At 42.1% G+C, this 18242-nt stretch overlaps 1 protein-coding gene across 1 annotated transcript in view; it reads left to right on the top strand.

Annotated features, from left to right (window-relative positions):
• Positions 1 to 18242, top strand: part of VPS13D (vacuolar protein sorting 13 homolog D) — a 328743-nt gene that overhangs the window by 193150 nt on the left and 117351 nt on the right. Inside the window, exons 64-65 of the mRNA XM_020973579.2 lie at positions 780 to 914; positions 2517 to 2684. Coding sequence (XP_020829238.1) covers positions 780 to 914; positions 2517 to 2684 — 303 coding nt within the window. The remainder of the gene's footprint in view (positions 1 to 779; positions 915 to 2516; positions 2685 to 18242) is intronic.

Below are 18242 nucleotides of genomic sequence, written 5' to 3'. Positions count from 1 at the left end.
ACTTCTGTAGCAGCAAAGAACCAGAAACAAAATAGATACCTATTGATTTGGGGTCTGGCTAAACAAGTTGTTGTACATGAATGAAGTGGAGTATTGCTGTATGGGCATAGTGACTATGCACGATACAGAGAGACATCAAAAACTATACGTGAACAGAGACAGTGTGGAATGGAACCAGAACAACACAGTGACTGCAGCAACAGAAGAATTAAAGCTGAATTCCACGAATTCAGAGTGCTCAAACTTGGCCCCTGTACAGAGAGAGCAAGCTGCAGCTCCCTTTCTCCCTTCTGAGGTGGGTATAGAGTGCTACCTCATGTGTCGGTGGGCGTGGCAGATATATTAGTTTTGCTAAACTGCTTTTCCCCCCTCATTTTAAAATTCATAGTTATAAAAGATGGCTCTCTTGAAGAAGTAGAGGAGAATGATATATTGGACAATGAAAGTAACACAAAGGCAAAAGATATCACTAGGAATTTAGACAAAAACAGTGACTGCTATCTCACGGTGCAGTAGTCTGCTCCAGGAGGTAGTGGCTTCCTCTTCTTTAGATGACTTTAAGCGAAGACATAATAACCGCTTACTAGTGTGTCATGTCGAGGATTCTTGTTCAGGGATGGGCTGAGTTGGAGACCACTGAGGTCCCTTCCAACTCTGAAATGCTGTGATTCTTTTTATTGTTGATTTAATATGGCATGTGACCTCCCTGGAAACGATAATTGGAATCCTGCAGAAGTCAGGGCTATGGATAAAAGGAGTCTTTTCTTGTTTTTAATCAGGCCCTGAAAAGCACCTTGGGATTTCCACTCATTCGATTTGAAGATGCTGTAATCAACTTGGACCCATTCACTAGAGTTCACCCTTATGAAACAAAAGAGTTTATCATTAATGATGTCCTCAAACATTTCCAAGAGGTGAGTACTGAACATTGGAAATACATTTGCATGTTAATGGTTTGAAGACTCTTACTACTAAAGCAATTCAATAGAAGCCTATCATAGCTTATTAGTCACACTCTTTCTGGCGTTATTGATATGCCACACATCAGAATTTTGCTTCTTGAAGAACGATGGGATTGCCTTCTTATTCCCTGATACCGACATTATAAGTGGCTTCCCCTCTACTAGTTCTGAGGTTGATGGTTTTCCTAGGGTTTGAATGGTGACATCAAAGGCAGTGGGTGCTTTGATCTGTACTAGTCATAAGTCCATGTTTATATTGTGTTCCTCTGCCTGGAAGAAAAGGCTGCTAGATGTGCAAAGGAAAGTGGCAAAAAAAAAAAATCACCAAGACCTTAGCTCCAGGATTAGGCATTAGTTTGAAAATCAGGCACTGTGAAAACCAAGTTGTACATTTTCTCTTTCATTTTTATTGCCTAAGACTAAAAAGGACAAATAAACACAATGCCATAGGTTCTCAGCAAGCAGCTGGTGAGGATCATGTCCAACTTGTCAGCTGTCACAGTCACAAGTAGTCTATCCATTGTTGGCCTTTTGTGGTACGACTATTTTTTTTCCTTTTCTTTTTAATGTATCTTGTGTAGTTGGTAATGTTTCCTTTGAGCTATAGGGGGAGCTGAATACCACCTATTAGCAGAGAAGTATGGCTGGCAGGGGGTGGGAGGGTGGGAATGTGAAAGTCAGAATCCTATGGAATTGGGAGTCAGAGCCTAAGATGGAGGTAAATTTTGTGACTTTTTCAGCCACCAGTTGGGGAGGAAGACTGCTCCCTGTCTGCCTACCTTTGCTTCCTTCTGTAACTACTACTGATTCACCCATGAAGACGCTTAGTGCAAACATGCCATTGTATCCATACTTAGTGTTCTGTGAGGCCCATGTGCTAGCTGATTTTGTTCTAATAAAGGGCTTTAAAGAATAATTCAGAATGAAGTGAGCAGAACCAGGAGAACGTTGTACACAGTCACAGCCACGTCGTGGGATGACTTTGATAGACTTAGCTCTTCCCAGCAATGCAACGATCTAAGACATCTCCAAAAGTCTCATGAGGGAAAATGCTATCCACATCCAGAGAATGAACTACGGAATTTGAATGCAGATTGAAGCATGCTATTTGCTCTTTTTTTTTCTCTTCTGTTTTCTTTTTTTCTTCTTTCTTGTGGTTCCTCCTATCGGTTCTAATGTTTAATAGGAGTGTATATGTAGAGCCTATATCAGATTGCATGCCTTCTTGGGGAAGGATGCAGTGAGGGAGGGGGAGAAAATTTAAAACTCAAAAGCTTGTGGAAGTGATTGTTGAAAACAGAGAATTAATTAATTAATTTTTCAAAAAGAATTAAAAGATCGTCTCTGAGCTGAGAATGTATAGGGAGAATGGGGGAGGGGACTAGTTAGGGTAGAAACCATGAAAGGAGAAAGCCCTCTCATTCCTGAAGCTGTGTTTATATTGTAAGAATAAGAGGATATTTTTGCATTTCTGATATTTTAGCTTAGGAACACCAGACTTAGTAATCTAAATAGAAGCTGATCACATTTCTCTTCTCTATTATTATTTCAAAGGAACTCCTTAGTCAAGCTGCTAGGATACTGGGGTCAGTTGATTTCCTTGGCAATCCTATGGGGCTTCTGAATGATGTATCTGAAGGTGTTACTGGATTAATAAAGTATGGAAATGTTGGGGGCCTTATACGAAATGTCACACATGGAGTATCAAACTCAGCTGCCAAGGTAAGAAAGCACAGGTGAAATGCCATTATAATGAATCTCTTGGGGCCGCATTATTTGACTGTACTATACTTTTGTCATAGGGAGTAAAATTGGTGGCTAGAAATTACCTTTATAGTAATTAGTAGAACTTACAGTAATCAGTAGAACTGATATATAGTTTACAGTGAATGGTATCATTCATGTGCCTCTTTTCTAAACTATTAGGTCTTTTGTGATGATGCCTTCTTTCAAGTGGATAACTTAGATATATTTGATTTTAGGAGGGGGAGGGTTGGATACTCGAGTGAGGGGTGGGGTAGGGTTAATGAAGAAAAATTGCTTCTTGATATAAGAACTCTAAAAAGCTCAACTTCCTTCTGCCTGATGATCCACAGTAATCAAGTACTTTTCTTTAAAAGGGACTGTTGTCTATCAGGGACCAAAGAAAACATTTGTAGTACTGTGCTTTTCATTATAGGGAATTTGTTAAAAAGCTCAACAGAGCCTAGTTATTTGGCCCATCCACCAAGATATAGAAATAGTGTGGTCTTATGAAATTCCTCTTCATAATGTTATGGAGATATGTCCATGTAATGTTGCTTCAACTCGATTCATTTCACCATAACCTAAGACTGATTTAGTCTCAGGTAGGGTATGCCAGCCAGCAGGCTGGTAGCCACATAGTGTATTAGAAAGAGCATTGGATTTAAAGGACCTGAGTTCAAAATGTGGTTTTACTTTTGACTACTTTTGTGGCAGGTCACTTCTTAGTGCCTAAGTTTCCTTATCTATAAAATGAGAGAGTTGAAATAGTTGATTTCCAAGATTTCTTCTTTATCTAAATCTCTGCCCTGATGATTTACAGTTTCCATGGCATGGCAGGAACTTGATCTGTTATATAAGGGACCACCGGAATGCTTGAGGAAAGGATTGGGAGAAGATAAAGAGAGAGTTGTGGCCAGCAGGCCGTAGTTGGGAAGCAGGGGGAACAGGACACTTGGAGACTGGACCTGTGGAAACCGAACACAATTGCATGGTTTTACGATACCATGGCTACTTTGATCTAGCTGATTTTTCATGGTTGTTTAGGGAAAGAATATCCTCTTCATCTTCAGAGAGCTGAAAGACGGAGATAGGAGAGAACAAGTGACTCATTTCTCAAAATTAGACAAGGGCTAAAAACTCAAATTAGTCTACATTTCCTCCTTGGGTTAATTTTCATGTTACCTCCTGAACTTAATCCTTAGGGCAGATTTTGGTTACAGGTATTATACAGATGACTTTTACCATACACAGTCATAGAATAACTTTCTCAATTCTCCCTTTCAGCCACTGAACCTTGCCATGGTCTGACACACTTAAACATTCAGTTTTAGATCCTTAGTTTCAAGAAATGGTTGTTTGAGTTAATGGAAGGAAGTTCATGGTCTCATGGTTTCTTCCTTTGGGAGAGTGCTTTTGTGGGTGTTGCTTTCCATTCCATTTTGCTGTGTGAATCAGTCCACATTGTACCTGGCTAGGTAATGAACCCATCACACCATATTGTGAGGACTAAATGAGGTGTATATGTGAAAACCCCATTAAGAAGACAAAATGCTCTCTAGTACTAGAACATTTACCTTTGGTTTATCATTATTGTAAATTGGGAAGGAGGAAGACCTGTATTTGACTTAACATTTGCATCGTTATTCAATGTCTGAAAGTACCAGGAGACCGTTGATTGTCTTTGCAGTAAAAATTCAACCAATTCGCACTATTCATCCCTTCGCAATGGGAGAGAGTCTGAGGTATTGGAAAAATTGATACCTCAGTCTCATGCGAAAATATGTTTCTATCAGATTCTGACAGTTCTGTTGGTTAGCAGTATAGTGCCTATAAGCATTGACCTGTCTAGTTTGACAGGAGACCCCTTAATTGAGTTTCTTATAGATGCCATTACTCATTCTACCCCAAAAGCATGTCTCTTTAAAAATCTCATTAATGCTTGTCTTCTCATTCTCTCCCTCTAATGCAAACTGATTTGTAGTGTTATTGGAATAACTGCCTTTGATCTTGGTTTGGTATGGCACAGGACTGTGGCTTGACCCATGAATGCTATCATATTTTCCAGAGAGCACTATCGAGGCATGGGTGGCAGTGATAATGTATTTAATTGGCAGTCAGTTTTGTTTTTCTAGGAAATGTATGATTTGGCATTTATTTTGTAGTTTATTGCTATAAAATGCTTCACCAGTCAGAGTCAGTTCTCTAGAAATGCTTAGGTTTTCTGTGTATTGGCTCCTCTGCTTCTTGGAATTTACTCCTTCATGTGGTCAGTGCCTGGACTCTGGAGTGTGGTGGTCCTTGGGGCACACAGGAAAGCCAATTTACTTTTTTTCAACATGTGGTTTAAACCTTTTTTTTATTTGATCATTTTGCCTTTGATAAACTAACTAGGATTGGAATCATAAGCTTAGCCACTTTGGGGAATTGGGATAATTATATCTTGGTACAGAGGGAACTAGATGTGTTATAAAAAATCAGCCAGGAAGTCTTCAAAATGAGAAAGCAAGCAAAATTGCAATTACCACTTAACATGGAAACGGGTAGCTTCAGAGCTCGGCCCGTTGGCTAAACACAAGTTTAGAGCTATCTATGATTATGCATGTGGTGGGCCAAAGGGTCTAAATTTCCTTGTTGTTTTGTGGGCTAGAGTCAGACCTTTAATGTTGATCTTGGGTAGTTTTTTGTTTGTTTTTTTGTGCACACAAAGGGAGTTTAAGGAAGTGCAAATGACCACAATAATCAAATACTGGCCATGGGAAATATTCCATTAAAGAGGGACTTAGCACTAGTGATTAAAGAAAGAAATCAGAGGAGGATAGCAGGACCCAGGGAGTCAGAAAATCATATGATGTTGGAGCTACAGCTGAACCTTAAGGGATCATGTCAAACGTCCATCCAGCTGCCCATCTATGGTCTGGTGCGATGGTTCTCAGGGTGGGATCTAGGGATCCTGGGGGATGCCCAAGACTTTTTCAGAGGGCCTGCAAGGTCAAAATTCTTCGTAATAAATACTAAAAGGCCTTCATTTCTAATACAGTGAATATTGATAGCTGTAATCCATATAAATAAAAGGTCTTTGGGATCCTTAGTAACTTTTAAGACTGCAAAGGGGTCTTGAATCCAAAGAATTTGAGAACTGCTGATCTAGTAATAAGTAAAACATTGTTACATATGAACTGTCTGCTTCAATAGAGGGGGTTTCCATTCCAGGAGTTTCCCCCATCAGTAAAATCACAGATCTGGATGGGGGACCAAGGAAACTGAGGACCAGAGAGGGGAAGCAGTGTGCTCAAGTGCGCAGAGCTAGAGATGGACAGAACCAATGGGAATCAGAGTCTTCACATCCCAGGCCTCTGTCACCTGTCAGCCTCAGCTCTGTTTCACCTGGCCCAGAAGGAGATGTTGTCCAGCCTGGAATACCTCTGTTTCCCGCTAGCTGTGTGACCTTGGGCAGGTCACTTTAGCCTCTTATTGATAAGGGGGCTTTCCCTTTCTGATGCCACTCCCTGGGTTCTCCTACTGTCTGACCACTCCTACTCTGTCTCCTTCGCCAGTTCATCACCCATACCCTACTTCAAGGTGCACCCCAAGGCTCTGTCCTACAGTCTTTACTCTCTCTGTGCTCTTGGTGACCTCATTAGTTCCCACAGGATCAGTTGTCATCTCTCTGCAGATGATTCCCATGTGTGTATTTGTGTGTTTATGTGTCTATTTGTATGGAATAGGTATATCAGCCAGTGAGTCAGTAATCATTAAGTACCTTCTGTGTGCCAAGTATTGTTCTAAGTTCTGGGGGGACAGAAAGAGGCCAAAGACACCCCCTGCCCTCAAAGAGCTTACAGTCTGTGGGGAGTGGGGGGGCAGGTGGGCAACTCGCAGCAAATATATACAGACTAAGCTAGATATAGGATAAATAGGAAATAATTAAGAGGGGGTGGGAAAGGCTTCTGATGAAAGGTAGGATTTTAGTCGAGACTTAAAGGAAACCAGAGAGGTCAGTAGATGGAGCAGAGGAGAGAGAGCATTCCAAAGGCATAGGGGACAGCCAGAAAAAATGTCTGGAGCCAAGACATGAAATGTCTTGTTTAGGGAACAGCCAGAAGGCTAGTGTCACTGGATCAAAGAATACTTTTCTTGGAGTAAGGTGTAAGAAGACTAGAAAAATAGGAAGGGGTAGGTTTTAAAGGCCTTTGAATGCCAAATAGAGCTTTTTGTATTTGATCTTGGAGGCATTAGAAGAGAGGCACAGAGGTGTCGTTGCCAGACCTGCTGTTTGGGAAAATCATTTTAGTGGCCAGTTGGAGGATGGGCCAGAGCAGAGAGAGACTGGAGGCAGGCAAACCCACCAGCAGGCTACTGCAGTAATCCACAGGTGAGGTGACTGTGGTCATCACCAGAGTGATGGCAGGGTCAGAGGATAGAAGAGGGGCTGTTGAAGAGATGTTTCAGAGGTGAAATCCACAGGCTTTGGCAGCAGCTTGGGTATGGGGGGTGAGAGAGAGGGAGGAGTCCAGGATGACTCCCAGGTGGTGAGCCTGCGGGACTGGGAGGATGGTGTTGCCTTCTACAGTAATAGAGAAGGTAGGAGGGGAGGAGGGCTCAGGAGTTTCATTTTGGACATGATGAGTTTAAGATGTCTACTGGACATCCAGTTTGAGATGTCTGAAAGGCAGTTGGAGATGTGAGATTGGAGATAGCAAAAGGTAGGTCTAGATAAGTAGATCTGAGAATCATTAGCATAAAGATAATAATTAAATCCATGGAAGATGATGAGATCACTAAGTGAAATAGTATGGCAGGAGAATGGAAGGGGGCACAGGCCTGAACCCTGAAGGACACCTAGTATTAAAGGGCATGAAAGAAGACAGAGAAGGAACGGTCAGATGGATGGGAGGAGAACCAGGAGAGAGGGGAGTCCCTGAAAACTAGAGGGAAGAGAGCATCAAGAAGAGGGTGACCAGCAGTGCCAAAGGCTACAGGAAGGTCAAGGAGAATGAGGGTTGATGAAGATGATTGGCTGGATATAGACGTGTTTATATCTCCCCTACTCTGAACTCCATGTCTGTAGCCCCAACCACTAGTTGCACATTCTCAAGCGGATATCCCCAAATCTCTTGTCCATCTCTAATTAAATTATGTTCAAAATAGAGCTCATCTTTCCCCCCAAATCCATCCTTTCAAAAGAGATACTTGTAAAGCACTTAGCACAGTGCCTGGCACTTGGTAAACACTTAGTAAAATGCTTGTCTTCCCCACCCCAAAATGAAACAAACCCTTCCCTGTTTCTCATAAGGCCACCACCAACTTGACAGTCATTTGGGTTTGTGACCTTGGAGTCATCCTGTGCTCCTCACCCTCACTTAGCTCCCACATATGTCGTCATTTCCAGCTGTCATTGGTTGTACCTCCACAACATCTCTCACATTGGCCCCCTTCTCTCTGTGAACGCTCAGCACCCCAAATCAGGCCTCATCACCTCGAGCCTGCAAAATTATTGCAGTCTCTTAACTTAGTTCCTCCTCAAGGCTTTCTCCTTTGCAATCCATCCTTCACAGAGACTCCAAAGTGATTTTCCTAAAGTGCAGGTACTCCCTGATCAATAAATTCCCCTGGCATTATGCTACCTGTAGTTGTTGTCAGTCACTCATTTCAGTCAGGTGACCCCATACGAGGTTTTCTTGGCGAAGATAACCTCATGGAGTGATTTGATGGAGCAGTGTGCCATTTCCTTCTCCAGCTCATTTTACAGATGAGGAAACTAGGCAGACAGGGGAAGTGACTTGCCCAGTGTCCGAGGCAAGATTTGAGCCCAAGTCTTCCTGACCCCAGGTCCTGCATTCTGTCCTCTGCACTGCCTCGAGTATCAGATACAAAGCCCTCTGGCATTTAGCACTGCCCTTTACAGCCCCTCTTCACACTACCTTTTCAGGCTTCTTACACAGAATTCCCTTTCAAGCACTCTTTAACCCAGCCAAACCGGGCTACTTACTGTTCCTCACATACAGCATTCTGTCTCCCAGTCCCCATCCCTTTGCTTGGGACATGCTACCCCCTCGTAGCATTGCTGTAGTACCTCCTTGTAGGGAGGCCTTGACTGAGACTGCCTCCCACGAATTACCTTGTCTTCATTGTGTGTGTGTGTGTGTGTGTGTGTGTGTGTGTGTGTGTGTGTGTGCACGTGTACGTACAGGCTGCCTCTCCTAATAGAATATATGCTTCCTGAGGGCCAGGAACATGGCACAGTGCCTGTAGAACATCATAGGTGATTAATAAACGATGGATTGGTTGGGAATTCCCTATTCCAATGAAATCACAAGTCTTGAACAAAAACCTACTTGACATTTACATAGCATTTTAAGGTTTGTAAAACACCTCACAACATTATACCGTTTGATTCCTACCCTAACCCTGTGAGATAGATACTCTAGGGGTGGTTACTGTTTTACAGATCTGAGGTGAAGTGACTTGGCCAGGGTCACGTAGCTAGTAAGTGTCCAGGGTAGGATATGACCCCTTTGTCTGGCCCCCCAGTCACTGCCCCAGGCCAGTGCAGTGCTCCCTTGCCTGCTGACCTCAAAAGGGTGCTTGTTGTGAAGATTCCATGGAGATTCGCATAAAGAGTGACGACAGATGTAAAAATATTTGGAGAGCTAGAGGGCTGCTCAGGCGCAGGATGATCACCTTGAGCAGCAGACTTGAAGGCACAGTCGTCTCCTGGTCACCTCGGGCTCACCACCGGGTCCCTTCACAGATTCCCAGGTCTGCTAGCCAGCACACACCTGAGGCGCTTCCATTCCCTCCCAGGTGGAGTCCCAGCTCCATGCAGGGGACTCGAGGTCAGGCTCTCAGCATGGAAGAGCTCCAGGAATAATGGGAGCGGTCTCTTCCTCCTTGTAGGATCATGGAGCTCTAGAGCTGGAAGAGACCTTCAGAGGCCATCTTGTTCAGCCTCTTCATTTTAGAGGTAAAGAAACTGAGCCCTAGAAGGAGTTAAGTGATTGATCCAAAGTCACCTCAAGAGGGCCACAGACAGGATTCGAACCCAAGTCCTCTGACTCAAGTCAGTGCTCCTCCCCCATACTGTGCATCCTCCTTGCTATTCTACTTAGCTCTTCTATAGGAAACAAAATAATACCTTATGTTCAGCAGCACTTTATGCTTTTTCAAAGCCCATTCACATTCATTATTTCATTTGATCCTCACTCCAACCCTTTGACATAGGTAGGGTGGACATTTCCCCCCCATTTTACAGATGAAATCAGCAAGGTGGGTGCCTTGAGCCCAGACCTTCCAAGTCATATTGTTAGAGCTGAAAGGAACTGGAAGTTATCTCTTCTTACAGACAGGCAAACTTAGGCCCAAGAGGCCAGATGGCTTGTCCCAAGTCACACCCAGCTGGTGTGTGGCGGAGCCAGGACTCCAGTCTTGTGACTCTGAAGTTCTTCCTGCTCCGTACACCAGTCACTGCTTCTGGCGCCACTGGGGCTCGTGCTGTCCAGCCTAGACTTGAGGAGATCTGCTGATGCCCATAGTTGGGGAGTTTGTTGTTGTTGTTGTTTTTTAAACAATCACCACCTGGCTTTAGAATGTGCTTTGGTAACTTTCAGAAAAATAGCCTGGAGTGAAATAGGAGCCTTGTTCAAATTTGTTAGTCTAGAGAGGGTGGAATTCAGATTGGCCAGACAGTTCAGTAGAAAACACAGCCAGTTCATGAAACTGTTTTTCTTCCTGATTCCGTCCGTCTCTGTGCAGAGAGGTGATGTGCTGATGTGTCCCTGGCCACCCCAAAGAACTTTCCCCAAGTTGTGCATGCCTAGGACAGCGGAGCAGGGCCAGGCTGACAGTCCAGTCCAAACTCGATGGATCCTGTCTACTCTCTGCCTGGTGATCAGTAGCCAGGGCTCTCTTGGCTGGAACTGGCTAAGGTTCTAATTCTCCTCCCATTACCTTGTTTGTTGAACCATCTGCCCTTTGTGTAAGATCACATTTGTTTTAAAGACAATATATTTATATGGCTTAAATAGACATTAATGCACCCTGTTTATTTAAGGCAAAAGTTTTATCTTTGTTTGAAAGAACCCACAAAGGGAGTGCTTGCATGAATTCTGAAGGGGAGAAAGGCAGTTTATGAGTTGTGTCTGTTTTTGTCATTTTATGACTGCTCCATTTTATAGTTTGGCTGATTATCCCTATAATAGCTTTTCCATGTATCTGCGACTTAGTCTAGGTAAATGCCTTCTTTCAAATGCAGAGGTTGCAGCATATTTGAGTTGGCACCAGGCTGTAGGTTAAATAAAGTTCACTTCAGATAGTTTTGTAGTTTATATTCCTTAGAGACTCTAGGTTTTGTACTTTAAAAGTGCTTTGATCCTAAATACAGGTACCTGAGGGAATTCCACTGTCCACATGGAGGCTCCTTCAGTTGCCATATGTAGAGAAATGAGTCTGATTCTTGGCTTTAGAACATTCTCTTGCTCTGCTTTCCTCTTAGACCTCATAACCCTGAATCCTAAAGCAACTGTCAGCCTTTTTCAGAGATCCTTTGCTTAGAAACAAGCGTTCAATGTTGGGCATCTCACCAAAAGCCTTGGCTGGTCGTGATTATTTGTGCCAATGATGACGAGATAGCATCTATCAGTGAAAGTTCAACAACCTTGTAGTTTAGCTGCTCACAGGTAGTCAGGTAAATGGGGCTAGCTAATTGAAGAAGGTGCTTCTTAAGAAGCCAGAAAATAGCATAAAGTCAAATAGCAAGAGGTGGGGAAAAAAGGAAAACCCAAAGAATTACAAGAAGAAGTCGCATCTACAATTTGAAACCTAAGCTTTTGTCTCTCTTAATGGTGCCAGATGCCCATCCTTAAGGAGAATTCCTTAGAGCAGCAAGCTGATTTTATAGAGATGCATCGCAGTGACATCAAAGAATCACTGAATTTGTAGTCAGAGGACTTGGGTTCAGATCCTGGCTCTGCTGCTTACCACTTGTGTGACCTTGGACAAGTCATATGTTCTCCCCACCTTTCATTCACCACCTGCCCCAAGCCTTGCTCTGAAAAGAGTTAGATTAGATAATCTCTAAATCCCCTTCTGGCTACATTGATAGCATCATTATATCAGGCAATAAAATTATTTCTAGAGAACAACAAACATCTGGAGATTTTACCTTTACCTTATCCAACTTCTAGACTCCTTTTCCACCCCTAACATTCTCTTAAAAAAATAATAATAATATTTCATTCTAGGGTAAATTGCTTTACTATGAGAAACACTCAAGTTCTGTTCTCCCTTCTGCTTTTTATTTTATTCACTCCCAACTGATAGTTGTTGTAAGAAAACACTCTTTCCCCTTAAAGCAGGAGGATTGAAAAAACATCAAAAACTGTTTTCCCTTCTTAATGGTATTTCTTTTAACACTCAGAGCCTTCAATTCTGGAATCACACTTGAGTATCTCATTTCAAGTTCTGACAAGGAATTCAGTCTGTCACCTTTCATGCACAGGTTGGACCAATATATTTAATTAAATGTTAGATTAAAAAGAAATGGGAAATATTTTTTGCTCTTCAGGATCTATTTTCTAACCTAGATAAAAATCGTCAATAAATACATAATGCTCTCAAACAATATTATTCCTTCTAGAATTATCAGATCATCAGTTGGTTATAATTAGACTGCTGGTTTTGTGATGGGAACAAATTAGACTGATTAAGGGCTCCCCCTCCCAGCCCATGCTTTAATGTGATCTCAACAGATATAAGAGGCCAGTACATTCACAGTGTTAGTCATGTGCCTTTCTGCCATCTTCCCTGCTGATCCTCTCTGATGTGTGAAGCTGCCAGGCTTTTAGAACTTGTCATGTGATCCATATCCAAGCTCTTGCCCACTTGGCAAGTAAGACCTGCCTGAGCTTGCTCTCCTCTACTATGACCTTTGGGAAGGCTGGGTCACCTCTGTGCCACAGTCATACATTGGAGTAAGGTGTCAGCAGTTAATTTTTTTTTTCTTTTGCTATTTAAAAAATGTTAACCTTTTATTTATATCTTTTGTTTTTCATCATCTACATTTCTTTCTTTCTTTTTTTTTGGCAATTGGGGTTAAGTGACTTGCTCAGGGTCACACAGCTAGTAAGTTATTGAGTGTTTGGTCTGAGGCTGAATTTGAACTCAGGTCCTCCCAACTTCAGGGCCTGTGCTCTATCCACTGTGCCACCTAGCTACCCCCATCATCTACATTTCTAAACATACCTCCCTCTCTGCCCTACTCAGTGAGTCATTTCTTGTATCAAAGAATAAAAAAAGGGGAAAAAAAGCAGTTCAGCAAAACTGACCAGCACATCCACCAAGCCCGATGGTATATACTGTGTTCTTAGCCCATTAGTGCCTGCCTCTACAAAGAAGATAGGGAGCTACATTCTCTCAACCCTAGAAGTTGGCTTTCATGTCATGCTTCAAATTAGGAACTAAGTTGTACATAGTCTTCCTCCAAAGTCTTCCTTCCTCCTTCTACCTTTGCTAGGGAAGATTTAAGGCCGCCTGTCAGGAGTCTCATCTCTTTAGCTGCTTATGGTTTCCAGCTAAAATTTCTAGCTCTTCTAGATTATGTACCTGGGCATCCAGAATCTGATGTAAAGGGGTTAAAAACAGGAGAAAAGACTAGAGATTGAGTAGTTTCCTTTTTCTGAGTACAAAATTGGAGAAGATTCAGAGAGATGACTAAGCAGATTCTAAACTGACAGGACTTTGCAGATTGGGGGGTACACCAAGGAGGAATCTATTCAGATCCCAGTGTGATTAGATTTGTGGCATCATGGTTGTCCCTTCTGCCCTGCCAGGGGATGACATGAAAGCTGTAGGCCATTTTACTGGGGCCCAGGTTGACAAGTGATTATTCAGAACACGTCCCTAATAGCCATCTTCCTCTAAAATGTGTATGTTAAATTGCAGTTTTTTAAAGTTGTTTCTCGAACTTTGCTTCTTTAGTCATCTCCAAGCAATCAAGATGTCATTAAAAATAATAATATTTGGTTTTCAGCACAGAGCACAGCTGGGAGATATATAGATATATTTGAACATATTAACATAAAATCAGGGCAGAATGTCCTGCCCTTTTAGCAATTGATGCCTGAAAGTCAATCCTTAAATATATTTTAAACACCCCCAGCCCTGAAGCTACTCCTTCCTCTTTTCCTAATTGGATTCTCCATGCGTTTAGCTTGTGAGGATTGGTTCTCAGGATTTGTGGAAAACTTTTCTGTGTTCACTTTGTTTTCTGGGATCTTCTAGCTGAGGGGTTTCTTGGTAATACCAGTCTGCTTCAGTAAAAGACTAACATGAGTAATTCACATGGAAGACTTGAGTTATTGTTTGATTGGGGAATTCTTGTTTCATTTTACTCTCTTGGCCCATTTTGTCATTTCTTCCTAGGGACAAGGAAAAAGTCTGTCAAAAAGTCTGGCATCTGTGGAAGGATTCAGCATCCAGTCACCAGAGCTCTGGGCCTGGTTTGGTAGGCTCAGTGAATATCTTCAAGAGGGATAGTCTCACTGTTCATTTATAAAAGACCAGTCATTTTCTTTTAACACTTTTTCTTTCTTCCTAAATATACTTCTAAACAAAATCATGTTTATATAATAATAAGCCTCCTTTATATTCTTTAAAATTATTGAGTGATACCCCCCTCAAAGAGCTTCTCTTTGTATGGGTTATACCTACTGATATTTATTGTGTTGGAAATTAAAACAAATTAGTATTATTATGAAAATAATTTTGGCCTCACAGAACCCCTGAAAGGTTCTTGGGGACCTTCAGAGGTTCCCAGAACACATTTTGAGAACTGCTGAAATAGTGAAAAGAGGGGCAGCTAGGTGGCACAGTGAATAGAGCACCAGCCCTGGGGTCAGGAGGACCTGAGTTCAAATCAGCCTCAGACACATGATATTCACTAGCTGTGTGACTCTTGGCGAGTCACTTAACCCCAGTTGCCTCACCAAAAAAAAAAAATAGTGAAAAGAACCTTGGATTTGGACTCATAAGACCTGTACTTAAATCCCTTAAATTCTCTACAGCATTCTGCTTTTGTGACTTTGGTTGATTCATTTATTTCTCTGACTTGAGAGCCAAGTGGCCACTATGTACAAGGCATTGTATGGGGGCACAAAAAGCAGGACAGTCCTCTCCCTCAGGGAGCTCTTATTAAGCTGGAGATTGGTTATAACATGTATGTAAAGGTATGTGTAAGATGACTTTGTTGGACCTTAAGATCATAGATATAGAGCGAGATAGGCCCTCAAGTGTGACAGATGAGGAAAAAGAGGCTCACAAGGGGGCGATGTGCCCAGGTCACACAACCAGTGAGGGTCAGAGCCAGGATTCGCTCTTGAGCAGGGAAAGAGTCCTGAAGAGTCAGGAGGCTAGGGAATGTTTCATGGGAAAGATGCCTCCTGAACTGAACCTCCTCAGAATACCCACCTTCCCCCTTCTGAAAGGTGGAGATGAGCAAGCAAGACTGAGGTCTTTTTGAGTAAGTGAATGGCAAGGGAGATGGAATGCCAGTGCCAGTCCAGTTTGGCAGGAATGTGCATCTGGGGAAGAGAGGGATAGGAAATAGGACTAGGAAAAGTTAAGTTGGGATCAGGGCAGCTTTGCATAATGGGTAGATTCCAAGTCCCAGAGTCATAAGACCTTCCACCTTGGACATTTCTAGTTCTGTGATTGTGGGCAAGTCATGTCAGCCTCTCAGAGCTTTGGTTTCCTCATCTGTAAAATGAAGGAACTACTGTAGATCAGAGGTGTCAAGCAGGCAGCCCAAATGTAATTGGGAAATAGTTAATGAAATAAATACAATGACACATTGATAGTATTACATTTTTAAACTAAGTCAATTTTGCAGCCTGTGAGGATCTTTATGTACAGTTTAGTGGTCTCCATTTCTCTTTGAGTTTGATACCACTGCACTGGATGGCCCCCTTCCTAGGCTTATTGAGTCCCCTTCATCTACTCTTCATTATGGCCAAACTGGCCTTCTTGCTTTTCCTCACACGTGATGCACCATCTCCCATGTCTGTTCCGTTGCACAGGCTTGTCTTCCGTTCTTGGAATGCCTTCTGTTCCCTCCTCATCTTGGAAGATCTCAGCTTAGCTGAGTACCCTCTGCTACCTGAGGGCCTTTTCTCCTGATTCTCTTCCCTCCCTTAGCTGCTTAGTGTCTTCTCTGTGTGTGTGTGTGTGTAAGCTCCTTAGAGCAGTGTCTGGCACACAGCAGTTGCTTAATAAAAACATGTTTATGGATCAGTTTAGAGGCAGAGGGGACCATGGAAGGTTTTTGAATGGTGTTTCAGTGTCTACCTAAGGTGCTCCCACAGCCAGTTCTAGAGGAAGATGATTCTGACAGCTATGTACAGGATAGATTAGAAAAGGGAGAGAGGGAAGGAGGAAGACCAATTAAGAGGCTGTTACAAGTAGGGAGGACCTGAATGGGGGCCAAAGCCACGTAAGAGAGATTGTTGAGAGAGGGTAGACAGAATCTGACAACTAATTAGAGATGGAAAGTGAGGAAGAGAAAAGAGCCAGTGATGACTTTGAGGTTAGGAACCAGGATGATGAAGAAAATAATGATAACCTCAGCAGAAATTAGGAAGTTTAGGAGAGGCATAGTTTGAAGAAAGAGGAGGGAAAAATGATCAGTTCTCTTCATGTTGAATTAAATTCTATTATCTGTAAAGTCCCTTCCAGTTTGAGATTCTGTGATCCTAAGATGACAGTCTCTGAAAGTTCAAGACCTCTCAGTCCTCATGGGCTTACACTAACAGGCTACTGCTTTTGTGTGTAGTTTGAACTCTTCTGAGCTTCTGCCTCACATTCAGCAAATTAACAAAGAATGACAAAAGATGCACATAGTCCATGCTGCATGGGCTGTGGAAAGATGGGTACATTAGCACTCTCTCAGAAGAGCTGTGAATTAGTCCAGTAATTCTGGAAAACCAAATTGGAATCGTTCAAAGAAAATAACCAAAACATTCATACCCTTGAACCCAGAGATGCCACTTTCTGTGGTAGTAAAGAGTAGAAAAAAGTTGAAGTCCATAAATTGAGGAATTGCTAAATAAACTGTGGTACAAATGTGTGAATGTAATGATGAGTGTAATGCTACTGCACTCTAAGAAATGATGTATAATGACAAAACAGGAAAATGATAAATGTTGGAGAGGATGTGGGAAAACTGGAACATTAATACATTGTTGGTGGAGTTGTGAAATGATCCAGCCATTTTGGAGAACAATTTGGAACTATGCCCAAAGGGCTACAAAAATGTGCATACCCTTTGATCCAGCAATAGCACTTCTAGGGCTATATCCCAAAGAGATCAAACAAATGGGAAAAGGACCCACATGTACAAAAATATACATAGCAGCTCTTTTCGTGGTGGCAAAGAATTGGAAATTGAGAGGATGCCCATCAATTGGGGAGTGGCTGAGCAAGTTGTGGTATATGAATGTAATGGAATACTATTGTGCTATAAGAAATGATGAACAGGCTGACTTCAGAAAAACCTGGAAAGACTTATATGGTCTGATGCTGAGTGAAGTGAGCAGAACCAAGAGGACTTTGTACACAGTAACAGCCACGTTATGCAGTGACTAAGATTGTTAAACTGAACCTTTCTCAGCATTATGAGGATCTAAGACATTTCCAGAGGCCTCAGGATGGGTAATGCTGTTCACATCCAAAGAAAGAACTATGGAAGTCGAATCGCTCTCACTTATTTTTATCTTCTGTTGAGTTTTGTTTCATCTGTCTGATGGTTCCTCGTATTGGTTTTAATTTTTACTTACAACTTCACTAATGTGAAAATACGTTTAATGGGTATGTAAATGTAAAGCCTATGTCAGATTGTGTGCCATCTTGGGGAGGGTGGGGGGGAGGAAAAGGGAGAAAAATTTTCAACTCAAAAGCATATGGAAAAAATAAAAAAAATTTAAATTAAAAAAAAAAGAAATGATGTATAGGAAGAGTACAGAGAAGCATGAGAAAATTTACATGCAACATACAAAGTGAGGTCAGCAGAACCAGGGAAACAATATATGCATTGTTTATAATAATATAAATGGAAATTAAAAAAGAAAAAAAAACAAACAAACCTGAAGGCCATGTAATTATAATGACCAGGTTTAGTTCCAAAGATGAGCTATATATCAGAAGGCACATCCTTTCCTTTGTAGAGGTGAGAGCTAATAGGTGTGGTGTACTGCATGGGAGGCCAGGCTTGGCTGACGGTTTTAATTCTGTTGAACTACTTTTTCTCTTTCTTTATTTTTTGTTGTAAGGTATGGCACTAGCACTTAATGCTCTTGCCTTCCCTCTATTGTTTATCTCCAATTTACCGTGTGTGTGTGTGTGTGTGTGTGTGTGTGTGTGTGTGTGTGTGTGTGTGTATCTTGTTTGTGCATTTTTGTTTGCATGTTGGCCCCTCCCTCACCCCACCCCTCATTAGATTGTGAGCTCCTTGTAAGCAGGGACTGACTGTCTTTTACCTTTCTTTAC

Source organism: Phascolarctos cinereus, unplaced genomic scaffold (genome assembly GCF_003287225.1).
Source record: "Phascolarctos cinereus isolate Bilbo 61053 unplaced genomic scaffold, phaCin_HiC Scaffold_726;HRSCAF=1367, whole genome shotgun sequence".
In the NCBI taxonomy this organism is placed as follows: domain Eukaryota; kingdom Metazoa; phylum Chordata; class Mammalia; order Diprotodontia; family Phascolarctidae; genus Phascolarctos; species Phascolarctos cinereus.
The sequence above is the reverse complement of the archived record's forward strand: the minus strand, read 5'-3'. Positions and strand labels throughout refer to the sequence as shown.